Source organism: Pelodiscus sinensis, chromosome 3 (genome assembly GCF_052426305.1).
Source record: "Pelodiscus sinensis isolate ZL-2025 chromosome 3, ASM5242630v1, whole genome shotgun sequence".
NCBI classification, from domain to species: Eukaryota; Metazoa; Chordata; order Testudines; family Trionychidae; genus Pelodiscus; species Pelodiscus sinensis.
The window spans coordinates 125,394,833-125,417,498 of record NC_143054.1 but is presented as its reverse complement, the minus strand read 5'-3'; the positions used below and the strand labels follow the sequence as shown (position 1 = coordinate 125,417,498).

The window sequence follows — 22,666 nt, the reverse complement described above, 5'->3', positions numbered from 1 at the left end:
ATTTTAAGGTATAGTCTTTTCAAAGTTTCTCCTCCTTTGGCATACTTGCTAACCTGATCTGGTAACTTCCTACCCGTTCTCTTCTAAGTTCTTGGCAGGAGTGTGAAAAGAGATGTTGGCACCTGATGCTTTGGTGTGGTTATAATTGGAAATGAATGTCATTCTGGATAAAAGAAGACCACACTCCTAGCTGAAATTGAAAGCAACACATACAACTGTGCATTTCCTCTTCCCACAGATGTGAACAGAAATATAATAAAGTCACAAATCTTTCCTTCATCAAAGCAATGCTCATGTGAAATGTATGATCTGGTTTACAGTGGACTGAATCTCTGCAATGGGGATGTAACTCAGAGACTACAGGCTCCAACATGCAAAGCTCCATTTTTAGCCCAGTGGCCTTCTCTATCTTGGATGGAACATTGCTTGCTGGAGCCTGCAGTGTCTGTGGATCACAACTCCATATTAAAGGCGAGGCTTGCAATCTACAGCATGTTTTGTTAATCAGTTGCAAACCTATGATTCCTGCAACAGATGCCAATAAGAGCCCACTGAGATTCCCTATTCTACAGTGCAGTTTTAGTAATTTGCATAAATCCAGGATTTTAGTTCTATGCCCTCCTAATCAATTGTGCTTTCTAGACTGTCAGCAAGCACTTCTCTTCTGCTCAGAAGCAGCTGCATAGTTAAGTAAACTTCTTGTGTATTTTAAAAAAACACACACCCAGGTATTCACAGACTTGATTGAGGACTGAGTTTTATTCCTTTGTTTCCCAGTGTCAGACAGGAAATGCTAACCATAAAGAACGTTCTACACTCCATACTGTATTTTGGTTGAGTAGTCACAGAATCATAGAACTATACAGCTGGGAGGAATCCCAAGAAGTCCTCAAGTCCAGTACCCTGTGCCATGGCAGGACCAAGTAAACCTAAACTATTTGAGGCAGGTGTTTATCCAACTCGTTTTTAAACATTTCCAACAATGGGCACTCCACAACTTCCCTTGGAAGCCAGTTCCAGAGCTTAACTTCCTTTATAGTTAGAAAGTAATTCCCAATATCTAACATAAATCATCTTGCAGATTAATCCCTTTATTAAGCCATTACTTCTTGTCCTACCTTAGGTGGATCATCCTCCTTATCCTGCCTTGATCATCCTCCTTTGGCTAACAGTCCTAAATACACTGGAAGACTTAGATAGTGGCCCCTCATCATCTCATCTCAAGACTAACCATGGCCAGTTTTTTCCAACCTTTCCTTGTTTTCTAAACCTTTTACAATTTTTGTTGCTCTTCTCTCCACTCTTCGCAGTAGTGAGAACAGTAAAAGAATTAGGCCTGTGCTATCATCAATTATGGGGGTAGAGGAATCCATTCTTTTAATAATTTTTCAGAATTACTGCTCCAGACTTTAGAAAATCACCCATACATTTCTTGGATATATTATAACACTGAACATTACTGAGGATATCAATTATCTCTTCCAAAGAAGTTACTACTGAAGATTAGAGCAGTGTGAACAATTTGTTTCCTCTAACATATGGCTACTCAACATGCGACCTGTGGCCCGTTTGTTTGAGGCCCACGGTGTGGTTTGGGTTTATGCAGGACTCAACACAGAGCCCGCAGGTGGGATCCTTTGAACATGGCCTCCACTGGGAACATGCTCCACAATGGCGAGTCAATATAATGGTCTTCTATTGGCATGCGTTTTAGTATTTAAATTCCTGGACTGTCACTGTTCATTAAAAGGGCTATCATATAGGTGGAAATCAGGTAAACACTGCATTTTATTAATATCAGCAGAACTGACTTAAATGGGGCCTGCGTGTTGTGTAGTTTTGCCTTAATCTTCGTATTCATGCCCATCAGTGTGAGAGAAGGTATTTGCATATATATGGAATCACACTTAAGTTGCGGCCCTTGGCATGTGCTGTGAGTATCATTGTGGCCCCGGGGCTTCCAAAGTTGAGTAGCCTTGCACTAACATTTCAACATGCAAAACACTACCCCCTTTTCAAGCCAACTATATACATTAAAAATTATATTTTATTTGGCACAGTACTATGTGAAATAAAAGGAAAAGATTATTTTTAAAATAAAGCATTAAAAGAACTTTCCAAATATCACAATCTCTGCCATGAGAACTTAAAAAAAACAAAACAAAACAAAAAAACCTATGCCCCATTGGTGAGTGGGAAATTTTCCCAGGCAAGAACTTATTTTCTACAGAACTGAAGTGGTTTTATTTATAAAGCCCTTTGGCTTGCAAAGGTTAGCTTCCAAATGTGAATCAATTAAGTGTCATCTTCGTGAGTCAATGAGCCCCTACTGCTGCTCAAATCTCTCTCTTACAATATTGGCAGAAATGTAGCCGTGTTAACCAATAACACCATCCTTGCCGCCATGGATGTAGAAGCTCTATACACCAACATCCCACATGAAGACGGATTACAAGCAATTAGAAACACTATCCCAGAGGACACCATTGCCAATCTGATAGCAGACCTATGTAATTTTGTTCTCACCCACAATTATTTCCAGTTTGAGAACAACTTATACCTCCAGATCAGCGGCACAGCCATGGGTACATGCATGGCCCCACAGTATGCTAATATCTTTATGGCTGACCTAGAACATTTCCTCAACTCCCGTCCTCTTTTACCCCTTCTCTACTTACGCTACATCGATGACATCTTTATGATCTGGACACATGGCCAAGAAACACTGGAGACATACTACAGAGATTTTAACAATCTACACCCCACCATTAATCTCAGCCTGGATCATGCTACACGAGAGATCCATTTCCTGGACACTACAGTACAAATCAGCAATGGAAAATTAGACACCACTCTCTACAGAAAACACACTGACTCATACAGTTACTTACATGCCTCCAGCTCCCATCCAGAACACACTATACGATCTATCATCTATAGCCAAGCTCTTCGATATAACCGCATCTGCTCTAATCCCACTGACAGAGACCAGAAACTTCAGGATCTCTACCAAGCATTTATAAACCTCAACTACCCACCCAGAGAAATAAAAAAGCAAATTGAAAGAGCCAGATGAATACCTAGAAACCAACTACTTCAAGACAGACCCAAGAAAACCAACAATAGAACACCACTTGTCATCACCTACAGCCCCCAACTTAAACCTGTCCAACACATTATCAATAAACTACAGCCTATACTGGAACAGGATACTAAACTTCGAGAGGCTCTGGGAGACAGACCCATAGTCTCCTATAGACAACCACCTGACCTCAAGATGATTCTTACCAACAACCACAGGACATACCACACTAATGCCAACCCTGGTACCTTCCCTTGCAACAAACCCCATTGCCAGCTTTGTCCACATATTCTCTCTGCTGATACCATTATTGGACCCAACCAAGTGAGTTATAAGATCAAGAACACATTCCTGCGCATCCAGAAATATAATTTATGCAATCATGTGCCGAAAGTGTCCATCCGCTATGTACATTGGACAAACATCTCAGTCACTTCGCCAAAGGATCAATGCCCACAAAACAGATATCAGACAGGATCACAAAGAAAAAACAGTTTCTTGCCACTTCAACCAGAAAGGACACTGTCTCAACGACTTGATTATCTGCATCCTGCTTCAAAGACATTTTAAGACTTCACTTCAAAGAGAATCCTCTGAACTGTCATTCATGCTTAAATTCGACACTTTACACGCAAATTTGAATAAAGACGCTAATTATCTTACCCATTACAAAGACAGCTTCCCCAATTATCACCTCTAATATCATTAGCTCACAGACATTTACCTCCCTCCCTTGTCCCCCCTTTCATCGCCCTTCTGTTCTGAAATTTGATTTGTCCTTTTCATATGTGTTCACTTTTTTTTAATTGTATCCTTTGGTATATATAGTTGTGACAATTTTCTTCCACTATTTGATCTGAGGAAGTGGGTCTGGCCCACGAAAGCTCATCATCTATTAAACCATCTTGTTAGTCTTTAAAGTGCTACATAGTCCTCGTTTTTGTTTCTCTTACAATATGATTGACATTAAACACATTCTGATAAGTTTCACTGCTGCTGTTTAGAATTCTGGGGGCAGTAGTTTCAAACTAACAAGAATCATGGTGATTTAATTTTACTCTGTTACAACTTGGAAAAAGCAGATGCAGATACTTGAGCAGGGCCCCAAAAACAAGCTGAAGAACAGGTAGAACAGCAGAAACTCTCACTTCCTTGCAGATATACATGTAAACAGCAATAGCAGCAACATTTGGGGAAGAAAACAGTTAAGGCTGTAGTATATAGCCTGAAACTAATAGGAGGTGATTATGTGTGTGTGCGCAAATACGGGCACACACACACATACAGTAAAGAAATCTTTTCTCCCACAGAGCAATTTTTTAAAAATACTGTCCCTAGAAGCAGTTTGTTTTTATTCATTTTGGGAACATTTATATAAAATACCATAAATTACTCTTTTAAATGGCGAAAACGTCATCCTCAAATTCTTCCATCCCCTCATCACATGTTGGGAAAAAGGGCCGAACCCAGCTCCATCTCTTTTGTCCAGAAGCATTTAGGAAGTGAGCCAGGCTCCAAGATCTTTACTAGGAACCATTTTGGGACCAGGCAGCATTTCACACTTCCACCTGTATTCCTTCACCAGCAGATTATTCTGAGTTAAGGATGTTAAACTGCCGTTATCTGGCTTATACAACTTGTATCGACTATATGACTAGTCAATAAGGACCGCTCTGCAGAGGCGCAGCAGGGGTAGCTACAGGAGCTGGCTGGAGCTGGGACTGAGCAGCTCCTGCTGGCTCTGGGAGCCACCCACATTGTGGCTTTGCATTTTAAGTGTAGTAAGAGCTGCTTGGTTCCGGCTCACAGAGTCCAGCAGCCCCTGTTGGCTATGGCCAGCCCTGTCCCTCACGAACAGAGGCTGCTGCCAGAGCAGCCCCTGTTCATGAGATGGCCCAGCTCCCCACTGGGACCCTTGCAGCCAGAGGCTGCTGCTGGAGTGACCTCTACCCATGGCGAGCCTTGGCCTGCCATGAGCAGAGGCTGCTTCTCAGCAACCTCTCCTATCTCCCCTGCTGTCTCTGATAGAGGCAGTAGGGGTGGCGGCATCACAGAGGATGGAACCAGCTTTTAAGCTGGCTCCACTCAGCACTGGCTCACTCCCTCCCCCAACTGCCTCTCAGCGGCAGCAAGAGGGAGGGGAAATGAGTCGCCGATACTCCAGTTGACTACTTGCTAACATCCCTCTCCTGGATACCTACATTTCTCTTGTTCTACAGAGATCCTAAGGCAGCGGTCTCCAACCTTTTTTACACCCAAGATCACTTTTTAAATGTCAAGGCAAACCAGGATCTACCCCATCCCTTTCCCGAGACCGCACCCTCTCCATTCCGCCCTCCCCATCACTTGCTGTCCCCAGCCCTCATTCATTGTCACTGGGTTAAGACAGGAGGTGCAGGCTCCAGGGTGGGCATGAGGGATTTGAGTGTGGGAAGGGGTGAGAGGTGTAAGCTCTGGGAGAGAATTTGGGTGCAGGAGGAGGTGGAGAAGGGGGTGCTGGCTTGGAGAGGGGGCTCCAGGCTGGAGAGTGTTGGGGTCAGGTGGAGGGTTGCAGTGCTGAGCAAGCCACAGGCCAGGGAGAAAACCCTTGAATGCGTGTGGGAAGCAGGGCTTTGCAATTTCCCCTTCTGCATCCCCTAGCATGCATGATGGCTGCCTCCCAGTCTGGAGGCTAAAGGGAAAAGCCTGTGTGGGTGGGCATGCCACAGGGCTTGGTGGAGTTTGCTTGACCACAAGCCCTGCAATGGGGTGGTCTGGGCTGTTGCCTAAATTCATTTGCACTCTTAGCCAAGGCAGCACCTTCTCCTCAATGCTCACAGGTACCAGCTGATTAGTCAATTTGTTATAATCCTTCCCGGAACTCCCTGCCGAATGCACAGGGCCAAGCTGTGCAAGCAGCCTCGCCTCTCCTCCTGAAGCTGGGGGGGGGGTCAGACTCGGAGAAATACCTTCTTGCCGGCCACATCCACCACTTGCCAGAGCAGCTGGACTAATTCTCTCATCAGATCCCAACTTAGCTTCCCAAGCACCAGCAGAGTAGCAGGAGGAGGTGAATTGATGAAGGGGGCTGCAAAGAATGGGAGGAAGCAACACGCAAAAGGATGAAAGAGTAGAGATGGAGGCAGCAACAGCAGGAAGGATAAAATTAGAGGGGTCCCAGGAGACAGAGGCTGTGTCTAGACTGGCAAGTTTTTCCACAAAAGTGGCCGCTTTTGCACAAAAACTTGCCAGCTGTCTACACTGGCTGCTTGATTTTGCGCAAAAGCACTGTCGTTCTACGGTCTGAAATCAGTGCTTCTTGCGCAAATGTTTTGACGTTCCCATTCGGAAAAAAGCCCTTTTCCGGAAATGTTTTTGCGCAAGAGGGCCAGTTTAGACAGCTAAAAACTGTTTCACGCAAAAAGCCCTGATGGCGAAAATGGTGATCGGGGCTTTCTTGTGCAAAACTGCGTCTAGATTGGCACAGATGCTTTTCTGCAAAAAGTGCTTTTGCAGAAAAATATCCCTGCCAATCTAGACGCTCTTTTCCGCAAATGCTTTTAATGGAAAAACTTTTCCGTTAAAAGCATTTGTGGAAAATCATGCCAGTCTAGACGTAGCCAGAGTGTGTAGCGGTGTAGCAAAAACTAAGAGATAAGTGGGTGAGAGGCAGCAGGAGACAGAGGAGTCAAGAAGGTGCAGCAGTAACCTGAAGGCAATGGGGCAGGAGCAGAAGGTGCTTCTAGAAAATGACAAGGTTGTCCATGTGATCAGAATGTCACACAATATGCCCGTTACTGCGAAACGCATTCGAAATAACGGGCTCCTTATTGCGCCTTCCTGTAACCCTCATTGCAAGAGAATGAAGGAAGATGCCGAAATAGCACGCTATTTCAAAATAAGCTACGCAATTTGCATAGCTCCAATTGCATAGCTTATTTCAAGGTACATGCTATGGTGTAGACGTACCCTCAGTGCCTCCACGATCGATTGGCTGGGGATCATTGTCCTAAGGTGTTCAAGAGGGAAGCTCCATTGCTGCGCACAGCTCAACAGCAGAGGGAGGTGCTTGCTTCGGACAATCTTCAGGCTGCTTTCTCCAACATTCCTCCCACCTAGTACCCAGTGGCTGCTAACCCCTCTCCTTGGTCCCCTGCCAAGCAGTATCTTCAGAGTATAAGCAGAGCTGAGTTCACGTCAGAGCTTAGGAGCAGCCACTTCTACCCCTTGGAACAAAAAGCAGCATTTTTTGCTGTTGATTTATGTAGTCCTAGAGGCGTACATGGCAACATTGCAAAGGGGACAATTATGAGGCTATTTACACAGCTGCAAAGTTATATATTACACTGGACTGTGAGTATACAGTTAAATGAGAGAATATTAATATAAAGCACACGTGATTACAAAGACAATGAACTTGCCTTACCCCAAAGGGCAGGATCAAGCCTCCAGTACTCTTCAGAGATGAGACATCACTAGCATGTTGGGGCATTACACTGAATAAGGAACTTGCTTTTCAGCTCTGTAAATCAGCCCTGCTAAAGGCCTTTTGACCCTATTAATTTTAGGGCATCGTGCCAAGTAGAAGCAACTGCACTTCTGTAACACTCATGATATGGGAATTACTTTAATACCTGAATCTCTCCATTTCTTCATACACAGAGATGTATGAAAGAGCTGATAGAGTATCACTAATGCACTCACAGAAAATGATTTATTGAACACTGGTGCAATCTTACATTGTAAAGGAAACTGAATTTAGTCATTTAATTTACTGCAAATTAGAAAAAAAAGTTGAAGGCAAATTATTTCAGGCACTAGGAAAACCCAATAATCTCCTCCAAACCAAATTATCTAGTGTGAGTGGAGAAAACTAAGACATAATATAGAAACCTTCTTCAGCGGTCATCTGAAGAAGTGGGCTGTGCCCATGAAAGCTCATGATGCCATCTACATGTTTTGTTAGTCTTTAAAGTGCTACCAGACTATTTGTTTTTTTTAAAGTTTATCCTGTACAGACTAACACCGCTACCCCTCTGAAGCTATAGAAACCTTGTATCCCCCAAAATGAGGCATCATTAAAGGCTGTTCTACAGCATTCATCCCTGTAGTACCCAGGTGCTTTTTATCTAAGTTACCCTGTGTATTGTACATTTTCCATAGTCACTGACAGCTCTCCCAGATGCAGCCTTTCCTTTCACTATCACACATCATGGCATCTGCGACCAGCCAGCATGCTCTTGCTCTGCCTATATAGGTATTTATGGCCTCCAGCCCAGTTGTCTCTGAGTGTCAGTTCTCATGTTTGAACCCCTGGAGGCCTGTCACAACATATTCTCACGGGCAGGCTCTCTGTTCTGGAATTTTTTACTCTTTCTAGTCTAGAGTTTGGCAGTCTTAGGACATGTTGCAAGAAATATTTTCATCCCCATTTTTCCCTAAATTTGATCCTGCTGTCAGGATTAGGGATGTTAAATATAGGTTAATAAACTAGTTAATGGATTTTCCCTCGACTAGTCAAGTAGTCGATAAGCGGGGGAGCTAACCCCGCTGCAGCTCTGCCTTTTAAACGTATTTGAGCCTGTTGGCTCTTAATACATTTAAAAGGCTAAAGCACAGCAGGGGGGACCCAGCGTAGCCAGGAATCAGCTGGCCCTCCTCATGCGGGGTCCCCACCATTGTGCTTCTGATTTTTAAATGTATTAAGAGCCAGTAGGCCTTTAATACATTTAAAAAATTGAGTTGCAGTGTCTGGTACTGGGTGCGAGCCGGGAATCAGCTGATTCCCAGCTCCGGCTTGGTCCCTGCTACTCCATTGCCCCCCGCGGAGATGGTGCAGGGGGGTGGAGGAGTGGAAGCGGCTTTTAAACTGGCTCCCCCCAGCACCGGTTCCTGCTCCTCCCCTTGCTGCCTCTGATAGAGGTAGCGTGGCAAAGGGAGGAAGCGAGTAGTCGACTATCCAATAAGCTTTTGTTTATTGGATAGTTGACTACTCGCTTACATCCCTAAGCAGGATAGTTTTAATTTGGTTTTTTTTTTTTGGTCAGTAGGTGAAGTTGGTGGAGCTGAAATTGTTTGGATGCTTGCTACTATTGACACAATATTGATTCAAATTTGCACACAGCCATTACAATGGACAAATCTAACATATAAAGGAGAATGTTTGTGCTCTAATAACTCGGACACTATAAGACCTACTGCAACCAAACTTTCCATGGGATAAAACCTTCTCCTGGAGGAAAGGTTAAGGGACTGTAGGAGGGAAGAGATGAGAGGCCGACGCCTCTCCCCAGGGCTGCACGGAGCTTGACAGCACGGGTACAAGTGGCTTCCCTGCCATTGCTGGAAGCATATGGAGGCCCCTCTTCAATTATGCGACTGGCTCGGGGCCCAGCGGCTGACCAATAGCCGGGCAGGTTGCTGTTGGGGCTCGTTCTAGGTGGAGGGGGCAGGGCTGGTGTTATCGCTCAGCTGCCGCTTTGAAAAAATGTACGGAAGGAAAAGCATTGGGGACCCAGAGATGAGAGCAGGGGGGAGGGAGGGAGGGAGGAATGAATGGGGGGGAGGCTGGATTGTTGGGGGTGAGGGCGGGGGGAGGGCAGGATTGGGGGAGCTGGATCGTTGGGGGGGGGGGGGGGGCTGATCCGGGAGGGCTGGACCGTTGGGAGCAAGTGTGGGGAGAGGAGGATTGGGGGGGAGTGGGCTGGACCGTTGGGGGGAGAGCAGGATTGGGGGTCTGGATTGTTGGGGGGTGGGCTGGTCTGGGGGGGCTGGACCGTTGGGAGTGAGTGGGGGGAAGGCAGAATTGTGGGGGGGGGGGTGAGGTTGGACCATTGGAGGTGAGTGGGGGGAGGGCAGGATTGTAGGGGGATGAAGGAAGTGGGGCTGGACAATCCTGCAGGGAGTGAGTGAGAAATGAAGCCCATGCCAGGGGGGGCGGGTGTCTCCTTCGAGGGGCACTGGCCCAAGGGGCAGCACTGAATGATGCTGGGTGGGTGAAAAATTAATCCAAGGCGAGGGAGGGGGGCAGGGCAGGATCCCTCAAATCTGGGCACTGGTCCTGGGTTTGATACTGGATGATCATGGGGGAGGAGGGTGAGATGCAGTCCATGGGAGGAGCAGCTAGTCAAGGGGGTGGTGCTGGAGGAGGGACTATAGAGGTGCCAGCAGGCTCAGGTAGTTGACTCAGTTTCATCAAAAAAGATGGGAGAAGAGTTTGAGGTGTAAACCTTGAAACCTCTCAGATTCAGTAGGGCCAGCCCCATTGATTGAGGCATCCCTATACTCAGCTCTTGGATGAGAATTTGCAGACCCAGCATGCCTCTCCCCTACTTCCCTACCAAAAAAACCATTAGCTTCTACAAGGATAATTAGCAAAAATACCATCTGATAGGAAGCAAAACAGTGCACTATTGCAGAGGGGCCTCCACATGCTTCCAGCAATGGTGGGGAAACAAGCCATGGTGATTTGGGGGCTCTCCCTTTCACTGTGCTTTTAATGGCTCCAAGACTTATGAAATGGGAAGAAAACAGAGAGAGTTTTTATTGTGACTTTTGTATCTAAGTTTGCCAAGTCAAATAGCTCTGATTCTCAACACGGCAATGCCTCTTTTTTGAGTCAGAGATTTTGCTTTATGCAGCAGTAGAAAAGCATGTGGGTCTGTCATAATGGCTAGATGTCAGGCACTGGCCGCTGCAGTGTGGCTGGAAGCTGTCAGGACCAGCTTCTGTTTTTCTAAATTTTGTTCCTCTGGTTTCCTGGGCAACGCTGGGTAAGTCCAGCTAGTCTAATATATGAAGGAGAATGAATGTGTGTAAATTTGTGCGCTAATAACTTGGTCACTATAAGAGCTACCGCAACCAAACTTTGCATGGGATAACCTTAAAACCTTCTCCTGGATGAAAGGTTCTTTTGGACCCAATCGGACCCGAGCTCAAGCTGTAAAAATAAAAAAGTAACCCACTGCGCTGCTAAGGCCGCCCCGCCCACCCTAGGTCCCGTGCTTGCTGCCTGTGGCTCCTGCCCGCAAGGTTACATAAGTGACCCCCCCCGCCCCTCCCCCCCGTGTCGGCACGCAGTGCTCTGATCCCCACGCGCACAACAGCTCGGGCACCCGCCCTGCTCCCTTGTAGCCCCAGGTGCGAGCTGGGGTGCCCCTCCCGTGTGTAACCTCCCCCCACCTGGGGTCGCACCCCACCCCTCCAGGGATGACGTGGACCTATATTTTAATCCCTATAGAAATCAGTGCAACTTTTCTACAATTCAAAAAAAGATAATTGACTACCGTTTTTCTACATTTTTTTCCTCCGGTTTCCCGAGCAACGCCGGGTAACTCTAGCTAGTATTAAATAATCAGCAAGAGCCATTTGCATGCAGACTTCCATAAGAATGGCCATACTGGGTAAGACCAAAGGGCCATCTAGGCTGGTATTCTGTCTGCTGAAAGTGGCCAATGCCAAATGCCCTAGAGGGAGTGAACACAACAGGTAATCATCACGTGATCCCTCACTGGTCATCCATTTCCTGACAAACAAAGGCTAGGGACACCATTTGTACCCATCATGGCTAATAGCCATTGATGGACCTAACCTCCATGAATCTATCTTGCTCTTTTTTGAGCTCTGTTAAAGTCCTACTCTTCACAACATCCTCTGACAAGGATTTCCACAAGTTGACTTTGTGCTGCATGAAGAAAAAATTCCTTTTGTTTGTTTTAAACCTGCTACCTATTCATTTCATTTGGTGACCCCTCGTTCTTATATTATGGGAACAAGTAAATAACTTTTCCTTATTCACTTTTTCCATACCAGTTATGATTTAATAGACTTCCATTATATACTTCCTTAGTCTCCTCTTTTCTAAGATGAAAAGCCCAAGTCTTTTTAATCTCTCTTCATATGGCACCCGTTCCAAACCCCTACTCATTTTTGTTGCCCTTTTCTGAACCTTTTTCAATGCCAATATATCTTTTTTGAGATAAGGCGATCATATCTGTACGCAATATTCAAGATGTCCCTTTCTTAATAATTCCTAGCATCCTATTTGCCTTTTTGATTGCCGCTGCACACTGTGTGGAAGTTTTCAGAGAACTATCCACAATAACTCCAAGATCTCTTTCCTGATTTGTCGTAGCCAAATTAGCCCCCATCATCCTGTACGTATAGCTGGGGTTATTTTTCCCGATGTGCATTACTTTACACTTATCCACATTAAATTTCATTTGCCATTTTGTTGCCCAATCACTCAGTTTGGTGAGATCTTCTTGGAGTCCCTCAGTCTGCTTCTGTCTTGACTATCCTAAACAGTTTGGTATCATCTGCAAACTTTACCACCTCACTGCTTACCCCTTTCTACAGATCATTTATGAATAAGTTGAAAAGGATTGGTCCCAGGACTGACCCTCGGGGGATACCACTAGTTACTCCTCTCCAATTTGAAAATTTACCATTTATTCCTACACTTTGTTTCCTGTCTTTTAACCAGTTCTCAATCCAAGAAAGGACCTTCCCTCTTATCCCATGGCCATGTAATTTACACAAGAGCCTTTGGTGAGGGACCTTTTCAAAGGCTTTCTGAAAATCTAAGTATACTCTATCTACTGGATCCCCCTTGTCAGCAGGTTTGACATGTTCAAAGAACTCTAATAGATTAATAAAACAGGATTTCCTTTTAGAGAAACCATGTTGACTTTTGTCCAACAAATTATGTTCTTCTACATGCTTCACAATTTTATTCTTTACTATTGTTTCAACTAATTTGCCCGGTACTGAAGTTAGACTTACCGGTCTGTAATTGCCAGGATCGCCTCTACAGCCCTTTTTAAATATTGGTGTCACGTTGGCTACCTTCCAGTCATTAGGTACGGAAGCCAATTTAAGGAATAGATTACAAACCACAGATAATAGCTCAGCAATTTCCCATTTGAGTTCTTTTAGAACCCTTGGATGAATGCCATCCAGTCCCGGAGATTTGTTAACATTAAGTTTTTCTATTTGTTCCAAAACCTCCTCTAATGACACTTCAATCCAGGACAGTTCCTCAGATTCATCACCCACAAAGGATGGTGCAGATTTGGGAATCTCCCCAACGTCCTCAGCCGTGAAGACTGAAGCAAAGAAATCATTTAGTTTCTCTGCAATGGCTTTATCGTCCTAGATTGCTCCTTTTATATCTCGATCGTCTAGGGGACCCACAGGTTTTTTAACAGGATTCCTGCTTCTAATGTACTTAAAAAACATTTTGTTATTTCTTTTTGAGTTTTTGGCTAGCTGTTCCTCAAAATCTTTTTTTGCTTTGCTTATTACATTTTTACACTTGATTTGACAGTGTTTATGTTCCTTTCTATTTATCTCACTAGGATTGGACTTCCACTTCTTAAAAGATACCTTTTTGTCCCTCACTGCTTCTTTTACATGGTGGTTAAGCCACGGTGACTCTTTTTTAGGTCTCTTGCTATGTTTTTAATTTGGGGTATACATTTAAGTTGGGCCTCTATTATGGTGTCTTTAAAAAGTTTCCATGCAGCTTTCAGGGATTTGGCTCTAGTCACTGTGCCTTTTAATTTCTGTTTAACTAACCTCCTCATTTTTGTGTAATTCCCCTTTTTGAAATTAAATGCCAGGATGCTGGACTGCTGAGGTGTTCTTCCCACCACAGGAATGTTGAATGTTATTATATTATGGTCACTATTCCCAAGTGGTCCTGTAACGATTATTTCCTGGACCTGATCCTGCACTCCACTCAGGACTAAATCGAGAATTGCCTCTCCCCTTGTGGGTTCCTGCACCAGTTGCTCCAAGAAGCAGTCATTTAAGCCACTGAGAAATTTTATCTCCGCTTCTCTTCCTGAGATGACGTGTATCCAGTCAATATGGGGGTAATTAAAATCCCCCATTATTATAGAGTTCTTTATTTTGGTAGCCTCTCTAATCTCCCTCAGCATATCAATGTCAGTATCACTGTCCTGGTCAGGTGGTCGGTAATATATCCCTACTGCTAAGGTTCTCTCCTTTGTTCCATGAAACCCGATACCACCAAACCCAAGTTAGAAAAGATTTCATTTGGCCTTATATAAAATAGTCTAGACACATTCCAAAAGGGATAGGGTGAAAAATAAGGATAATTCAGACCTCCTCATCCACGACATCACAAGCCAGGTGGATTCGGGACACATCTACAAGATGGGGCTCAGATTTTAACTTCCTCGACCGCAAGCTCCACAGCTTTACACAAGAATTATCAAACCCAGCAGCAAGCAGCTTGCTATCCGGCGAGATCTCTGCTGTGTTCAGCCACTGCTCTGTGTTATAGAAGGCATAGAAACAGATGGTGGTTAGTGAAGGAGGCCCATCCTTGACGCGCTTAATGCTGTCTTGCAGTAAATCCAGCGCTGCCTCATTCTGCAGAATGGAAGCAGGCATGTCTGTTGTCTCCAGGCCGTTACTCTCGTTACGTGAAGAGCTGCCACTGGCGTATAGCTGGTAATCCGTCCTCTTGGCAGGCTGCACATCCAGGTGAATGTGCAAGGTGAGAATCTTGCAAAGAGCATTGTTGTTGTCACTTTGGAGGTAGCGGAGAAGGTAGTTGTAGCTGTCTTCTTGAAGGCGGATAACATACTTGTTGTCCAGAAAGGCCCGGAGCTTGAAGTTGGACAGGATGTCTTGAATAGTCAGGGTAGTCTGCAACTGCTCAATGATATCCTTCTGGCTGGCATTCTGCAAGAACATCCCATGGAAGCGACTGTAGAAACTGTCCACTGTGCTCTTTAGGCCATTTTGGACCATGTTAAGATGGAGGTAGACAAAAAGGGGATACAGAAGAGGCATCACTTCATGGCTGTGCTGGGAATCTGAATCTAAATCAAAACACAACAATAAGCATTATGACTTCTCTCCATCTATTTTCAGCTAGGGACATAAATCAAGACACTTTATTCAACAGCCTTCAATGGCATTAGAGGACAAATGTCTAGCTCAGAGGTCGGCAACCTATGGCACACGTGCCACTTACGGAACATGAGCCAATTTTCAATGGCATGCGTGGCAGGAGCTCAGCTCTGCCCCTCCTCCTTCCCCACGCAGCTGCTGGAGCCCTCTCTCTTCCCTGGCAGCAGATTAGGCTGCGGTGGGAGGAGGCAGCGTTGTGGCTGAAGCTCCTCAGCAGTGCCTCTGAGGCTGGACCAAGACCGTGTACCCACAGTAGTGGCGCCCCTGGGGCCGGCCTGGGATCACATGGTTATGGTAGTGGCACCTCCGAAGCTGGCCTGGGACCGCATGGCCACAGCAGTCGCCACAAGGGGGTATGAAGCCAAGTGAGCATCCCCCTCGTGCCCAGAACCCCACACCCTAAACCCTCGCACTTACTCCCCATACCCCTGCCAAGACACGGCACCCCCAGCTTGCTCCAACACACTCTCTCGTTCCTGCACCTTCTCTACTGGTCTGCACCTTCCTCCTGGCCTGGCCAGACACCTATCCCTACCCTGCTCTTGCACCCACCATTGCTTCTGCTCCCTCCACCTGCCAATATAACCTACTTCCAGCCTGCTCCTTCACCCTACCTCCCCAGTCCTCGCAACCTCTCCCACCTCTGCACCCTCCCTCCCTCCCAGATCCTGCACCCCATCCCTATCCCACTTGCTGGAAGCCCTGTTTTGCACACTGAACCCCGCATTTTTGTTCCTACCCTAGAGCCTAAGGGGGTCTATAAAATTCACTAACTCCAGAACCCCAGAAAACTAAATCTGGCGTATGGTAACCCTGAACCTCAGTCCTCTCTGCCCCTTTCCCTCACCCCGAGAAGCTGGAGCATCAGAGGAGGGAGGTGTCTCAGTTGGGAGCCACATCAGTGAGGGTTGGGGGGGTTTGGAGGAGGGTTTTTTTTTTCCCCTCTTTTCACTTGTGTGGTCACCAACTGATTTTTCTGTGGGTCAGTGGCCCCCGATCCAAAAAAGGTCCGCCCCCCCGCCATAAATAAAGAAAACATTGAAACCTCATGTTGGACATAAATTCATATTTTACTTTATTTAAAATGAAGTTTGATAAACTAACATGAGAAAGTTAAAAGCTTAGTTTGTTTAATAATTTAAATTAAACCGTTCTCTCCAGCTGCAGCTGGTTCAGAAAATATGATCACCGTACCCAGCCTGCCCCTTTCTCCTCCTTCCCCCGGCACATAAATCCATAATAAAAAGTGAATAAGTTAAATCTTGGCATGCCACTTCTGAAAGGTTGCTGACCCCTGGTCTAGCCTGTGTGTATCACCTAACAGGGTTGTAGAGAAGCTACGCAATCTCGGATTTAAAATACATCTTCAGCTCAGCAAGAGGGAGAGGGACAATATAAAATTCATTTTGAAAAAGCTTACTTCTGCTACTAACAGCACTTTCAATTAAGGCCCACTTATTAAAATATACATAAGCTACATGACAGCTGGAATGCCTGGTATGAATTTAGAAGAAAAATTTCCCATTTTAAATGCTTTAAGTATGAAAATAATTTCACTTTAAAATTAGTACATATTCTGTACATCAGGCTTCCATAATGTTTAATTAATTATGTTTATTTACCTACTTGATTTGGGCCGGTACTATGTGGTTCTCTCAACTCACATTTGGTGCTTTTAAATGCATGGAACTGATTTGCAAATGGAGGAAGAGGAACACATTAACAGGGTTGCCAGATGGTTTAACAAAAAATACTGAACATCCCCATCCCCTGCCAAAAAAATCCACAGGGAAAAAATTCTGCAAAGAAAAAAAAAGGGCACCATGCCTTTAAATGGTCCTGTGCTCCTCACTCCCCCACTCCTGCCAGACGTGGCAGGGGAAAATTGTCCTCGCTGGGCTTCCGTCCGAGGGAAACAGGAAATACCAGACATTTCACATGTCCGGTATTTTAATTTCTGGGTTTTTTTTTTTTACCGGACGGGGGACCCAAATAACAGACCGTCTGGGTGAAAACCGGACACCTGGCAACCCTAACAACAGTTTATTTTGAAAATGTACTGCCACATGCTGTGCTCCACAGTTTTATTTCTGTTCTTGCTCTCTCTTCCCTTTAGCCAACACAAATCCCAACAGCACTTTCTACAACACAGTGTAACGTACCCCTAACTGGGATATACAAGTTAGCCTCTTTGAGGTACAGTATAACAACTCCCCCTTCTAAACAAACTTCTTAGGTCTGTTTTTCCTCCCTGGTTCAGATGGCTGCAGAGTTGTAACAGGCAAAGCAGTGCTATACAAGCATATAAGGCCACAATAGCAATCTACCAGAAGCTCAACAGTTGTGTATGATGCATTCAAATGAATTAAACAAAATATATTTTAAAAGCTCTGAAGCTGGGACTTTTTCATCTCTTTTGTATTTCTTTATTTACTTTTCTCTCTGCCTCTTCTTACCTTCCCATGTACTATTTTGGTTTTTCCTTTCAATTAGTCAAGACAATGGAAAAGGTCCTAAGTATGCTTCCAACACTTGTTCCTTTCCATCCTGCTCCCCCCCTTTTGTCTGTTTCCTGGCTTAAGACTATCCTTTTGCATTCTTCCTCCCTTCTCATCCAGGCCATGGATAACCAATTAGTGCTGTTGAGCACCCTGAATTCCCAAGTTGCCAGAGAGTGCTCTGTTCCATTCCCATGCCTCACAATGTTGAGGAGAGCAGCAAATCACTGGGGAAGAGGCTACAATTTGGCAGGAATAGGGGTGGGAGAAAATGGGAGCTGCAGGAACCCCTCTGAGATGCGCTGTCGAGAAATGTGTAACAGTGGCTTTTCAGTGCTACTGAACACAGAGACACTAGGTAGCAAGAAACACTCTGGTGGGCTTCATTTGCCTGCCTGGTTGTAGGTTACACACCATAGATGCAGATACTAAAGTAGGCTCAAGTTCAAGTCAGAAGGGGATAAAACAGGTAAGACTAAGACTTCAACAGAAGAGGATAGAAAAGGGGAAAACAGCTCACAGTTGGGGCCTGGAAGGCTGTCTAAAAGGGCATTTGTGAGCCTTACGCAAGAAATACTAAAAAAAAGCCCTGCATTCCACATTTCCCAAAGAGCACACCCATACACAAAGTTTACCTACCATCCTGAAAAGAATGTCCACACTTTTCTATGCTGTCTCCACTCACCAAATCATAAAAATATGCAGTAGTTTTGTACCATTGCATTAATGACTGTCACAATACGTGTACAGACAACCAATATTCTATCCTGTGATGGGAAATCTTCTCAACTACCCCCTCAACTCCAGTAGGAATGTCAATCCTAACTTAAATATAACTGGAATCAATCAACAGAGCTTTCCCCACATCCATGAAGGTTGGCAGCCACACACAACATTTCCATCTGCCACTTCTGTATTCCCTTCCCTGGAAGCCCCTCCCAAGTTTTTGACCTGGTGTTAGGAAAACTGTCACTTCCCCTCCAAGGATCTTTTTGTTGCTAGAAAGATCAAGTTTTCCTTCTGTTTTGGGAGCACTCAAGCTACATCTACACTACAAGTTTTCTCGGGAAAAAATGCTAATGAGGGACTCATTTGCATGAGTCGCAATCTCATTTGCATATTTTTTGCGGATCCATTTTTGCGCAAAAACAAACACTGTAGACATTTTCTTTTTGCACAAAACCACCTTTTTTCCGCATCCACACTGCTTGTTTTTGTGCAAAAACCCGAGCACAAAAATGGATTGGCAAATATGCAAAGGAGACCGTGACTCATGCAAATGAGTCCCTTATCAGCATATTTTTTGCCAAGAAAACTTGTGGCGTAGACGTAGCCACAGTGACAATATTGTTGGCTTCCCTCCCACATCCTCTAGTCCCAAAAACTTTGGAGCAAGGCTCAAGTAAATTCGAAGGAACACAGTTCCCCTTAAGATCTAGACAATCAAAAAACTTAAAACAGCTTCTGGAATTCAGCTATCACAATGTCTGAAATGTTAAAGACAACAGAAGTAGAATAGTACTCCATCTACCTCTCAAATGATCTGCCAATTTTAGTGGTGTTACAATCACAGTTTCCTTTATCTATTCAAAATATCCCCACTTTCCTGTTGCTACATGGAAGATCTACACACAAATATGAGAGTAAATTGGCCAACTGAAAAGGGAAATAATAAAACCTACTATGCACAAAGTGCTGTCAAATGCAGAGTAAACATATTGAAAAAGATAAATATTTCTTTCTCTAATCTTTTAGTTTTAGTAATCTTAAGTATTAATTTGTTTTAACTGTTTTTAAAGATAAGTTGGTGGAGTTCCTTCACACACTACAGGACTTCAGATTTAGAGGACAGAGTTACCCACTTGAAAAAGAATTTTAAATACTTTGAGCTAAGACTGTACACTATACAAAATTAAAAGTGTACACTGCCTGTCCAGAAGCTGCTATCCTCCTCCTGCAGCTGCTTACCTGTGAGAAAACTGCGTAATCGACCAAACTGTACTTCATATTGCTGTGGCTCTGCCAGGCAGGGAGCTGCAGATACTACATTGGCACAACCAGATTCAGCTTGGACTAGGAGAATAAAAACAAACAAAAAAAAGTATTAAAATCCAAAGATGTTTGTATCTGAAAGTGACAAAATTCATAACAAAATTGAACAATATGAAACCAAAGAGACAACAGTCCAGGATGAGCATGGGTTGTGTACGCCAAAGCATTAGATAAGGTTTCAAGGGGCATTTGACAAAGTATTAATCTAAAGACACACAAACTAGAGAAAATGGAAAAGGACAAAGGTTGCACACATTAAGTACTGTACTGAAAGTCTGATAAACAACAGAGTTACTTACTCACCGTTTAACTTTCAAATATAGCACAATGTTCTCAGTCTCAAAATGCTATTACAGAGCCCTTTAGACTATCGCTAGATAATCCGGCACAATTCTACAACTCTCTATATGCTAAAATAAGTCACTCTTATTGAAGCAAACTTATGCTTCTCTCTCAAATGAATCTATCACATGAAGTTAGCAGTTCTCAAATAATCGAAGTTCTACAATTAGGGATATTAAATCAGATTATCAAATTTCTTGATTATAGGGCCTGCTCACCAGTTTATCTGTATTACAGTGTGTCTAGAAATCCCAGTAAAGAATCAGGACCTACAAATTCACACATTTACTTGGATAAAAATTTGGTGTTTGACCAAGTGAAGCCTTATGCTCATGTTGATTTGGACCTCATGATATACTCGATCAACTGATCTGGGAAGTATCTTTTGACCAGCCTACGTGATACAAAACAGAGTAATTTGCAGGAAGGAAGAGGAAGACTGTGTAGTGGCGCTTGTGATTACCTTTTCAATGGAGTTTTGTTTTGAAAATTCTCTCTCATGAACAGACACAAAATATTATATTGTTTTTTCAAAAAGATCAATATTAAAATCTAGTAAAGATCTGAAGTATTCAAAGAAGGATCCCTATCAGAGGAAAGAAAACCAAAATCTTCCTCCTTTTACAGCTACACATAGTTCTCTGTGATATTCTAAGCAGACTATCTGTATATCTATTAAAATTAAAGTGTCAAAATATAGGTTTCTAAACTTGTAATTCTTTTGCTCATCCTTCTCACCTGTTTTTCTTTTTACTATAGTCTTTCCTTATGAATTTATCATGCCCTCTTTCTTCCACGTTTATACCCTCCTACATCTTCTTCCTATTTGTTTTCAATCCAACCCCTACAATTTTTCCCCTCAATCTCTATTACTAATCCTAACCCTTCATCTCCCAGACTTGGTTCTGCTCCCCACCTTGCTCTTCCTTCCAGCCTCACACTCTCTAGCATAAGACTCAGTTATGATAGGCCTGGTAACCTATACACCAAATTGCCAGTTTCCAAACACTGAAGAGAGATAGGCCAGTCATCAGTTTACCCCCATTACCTTGCACTGGAAAGAAATGGAGACGGGGGTAAGCCAAGATTAACATGCACTGTAACATGATTCTCATTGCTTCTTAATAATGAGCCTGCATATCTTACATAAGAACATAAGAACGGCCGTACTGGGTCAGACCAAAGGTCCATCTAGCCCAGTAGCCTATCTGCCAACAGTGGCCAGCACCATGTGCCCCAGAGAGGGTGGATCGAAGACAATGATCAAGCGATGTGTGTCCTGCCATCCTTCTCCAGCTTCTGACAAACAGAGGCCAGGGACACCATTTCTATGCCCCGGCTAATAGCCTTTTATGGACCTAACCTCCATGAAATTATCTAGCTTCTCTTTAAACTCTATTATACTCCTACCCTTCACAGCCTCCTCTGGCAAGGAGTTCCATAGGTTGACTACTGTGAAGAACTTCTTTCTTTTATTAATTTTAAACCTGCTACCCATTAATTTCATTTGGTGTCCTCTAGTTCTTCTATTATGGGAACTAATACATAATTTTTCTTTATCGGCCCTCTCCACGCCACTCATGATTTTATATACCTCTATCATATCCCCCCCCAATCTCCTCTTTTCTAAACTGAAAAGTCCCAGTCTATTTAACCTCTCTTCATATGGAACCCATTCCAAACCCCTAATCATTTTAATTGCCCTTTTCTGAACCCTTTCCATAGCCAAAATATCTTTTTTGAGGTGAGGAGACCATATCGGTACACAGTATTCAAGATGTGGGCATACCATAGTTTTATACAGGGGCAGTAAGATATTCTGGGTCTTATTTTCTATCCCTTTCTTAATAATTCCTAGCATCCTATTTGCCTTTTTGACCGCTGCTGCACAGTGTGGAAATTTTCAGAGAACTATCCATGATAACTCCAAGATCTCTTTCCTGATTTGTCGTAGCCAAATTAGCCCCCATCATACTGTACGTATAGTTGGGGTTATTTTTCCCGATGTGCATTACTTTACACTTATCCACATTAAATTTCATTTGCCATTTTGTTGACCAATCTCTCAGTTTGGAGAGATCTTTTTTGAGTCCCTCACAGTCTGCTTCTGTCTTGCCTATCCTAAACAGTTTGGTATCATCTGCAAACTTTACCACCTGACTACCCCTTTCTCCAGATCATTTAGGAATAAGTTGAAAAGGATTGGTCCCAGGACTGACCCTTGGGGGATACCACTAGTTACCCCTCTCCATTCTGAAAATTTACCATTTATTCCTACCCTTTGTTTCCAGTCTTTTAACCAGTTCTCAATCCAAGAAAGGACCTTCCCTCTTATCTTTCATCAGCTTAGAGAACTGCAGTGGTCATCTTTATAGGTACCAGGGCTGAACTCAATTTAACTGCTGGAGCCAAGAGGTAGCTGCAATACTGCCGTCCCCAATCTGAGCTAACCCAGTATTAGTGAAGTCACATTGATAACTCTCTCCCACCCCTCCCAAATCCCGTTTCCTAAATACTCAAGTCTAAACTCAAGTCTATTGGAAGCCTGTTTTCTCATAACTCAACTATTCTGGAAATTCAGAACTGGTAAGAATTCTACGCAAAAGCAAACAGTAAGGTTCTGAAGGCACTGTGTACTGTATTGCATAAAATCTTAGAAGTGATGTAAAAAGGAAAAAAATGATTTATTTATCGAATGACTTCAAATATATTTTCCAACTCCTAAAAGACAATGTTTTAGGACCACTTAATGCCTACAGTTTAGATT

General features: G+C 43.8%; 1 protein-coding gene across 1 annotated transcript in view; it reads right to left on the bottom strand.

Annotated features, from left to right (window-relative positions):
- Window positions 1–22,666, bottom strand: part of TAF5L (TATA-box binding protein associated factor 5 like) — a 38,662-nt gene that overhangs the window by 2,659 nt on the left and 13,337 nt on the right. Inside the window, exons 3-4 of the mRNA XM_075924723.2 lie at window positions 19,474–19,578; window positions 14,192–14,916 (exon numbers count right to left, since the gene is read on the bottom strand). Of these exons, the coding sequence (XP_075780838.1) occupies window positions 14,192–14,916; window positions 19,474–19,578 (830 nt within the window). The remainder of the gene's footprint in view (window positions 1–14,191; window positions 14,917–19,473; window positions 19,579–22,666) is intronic.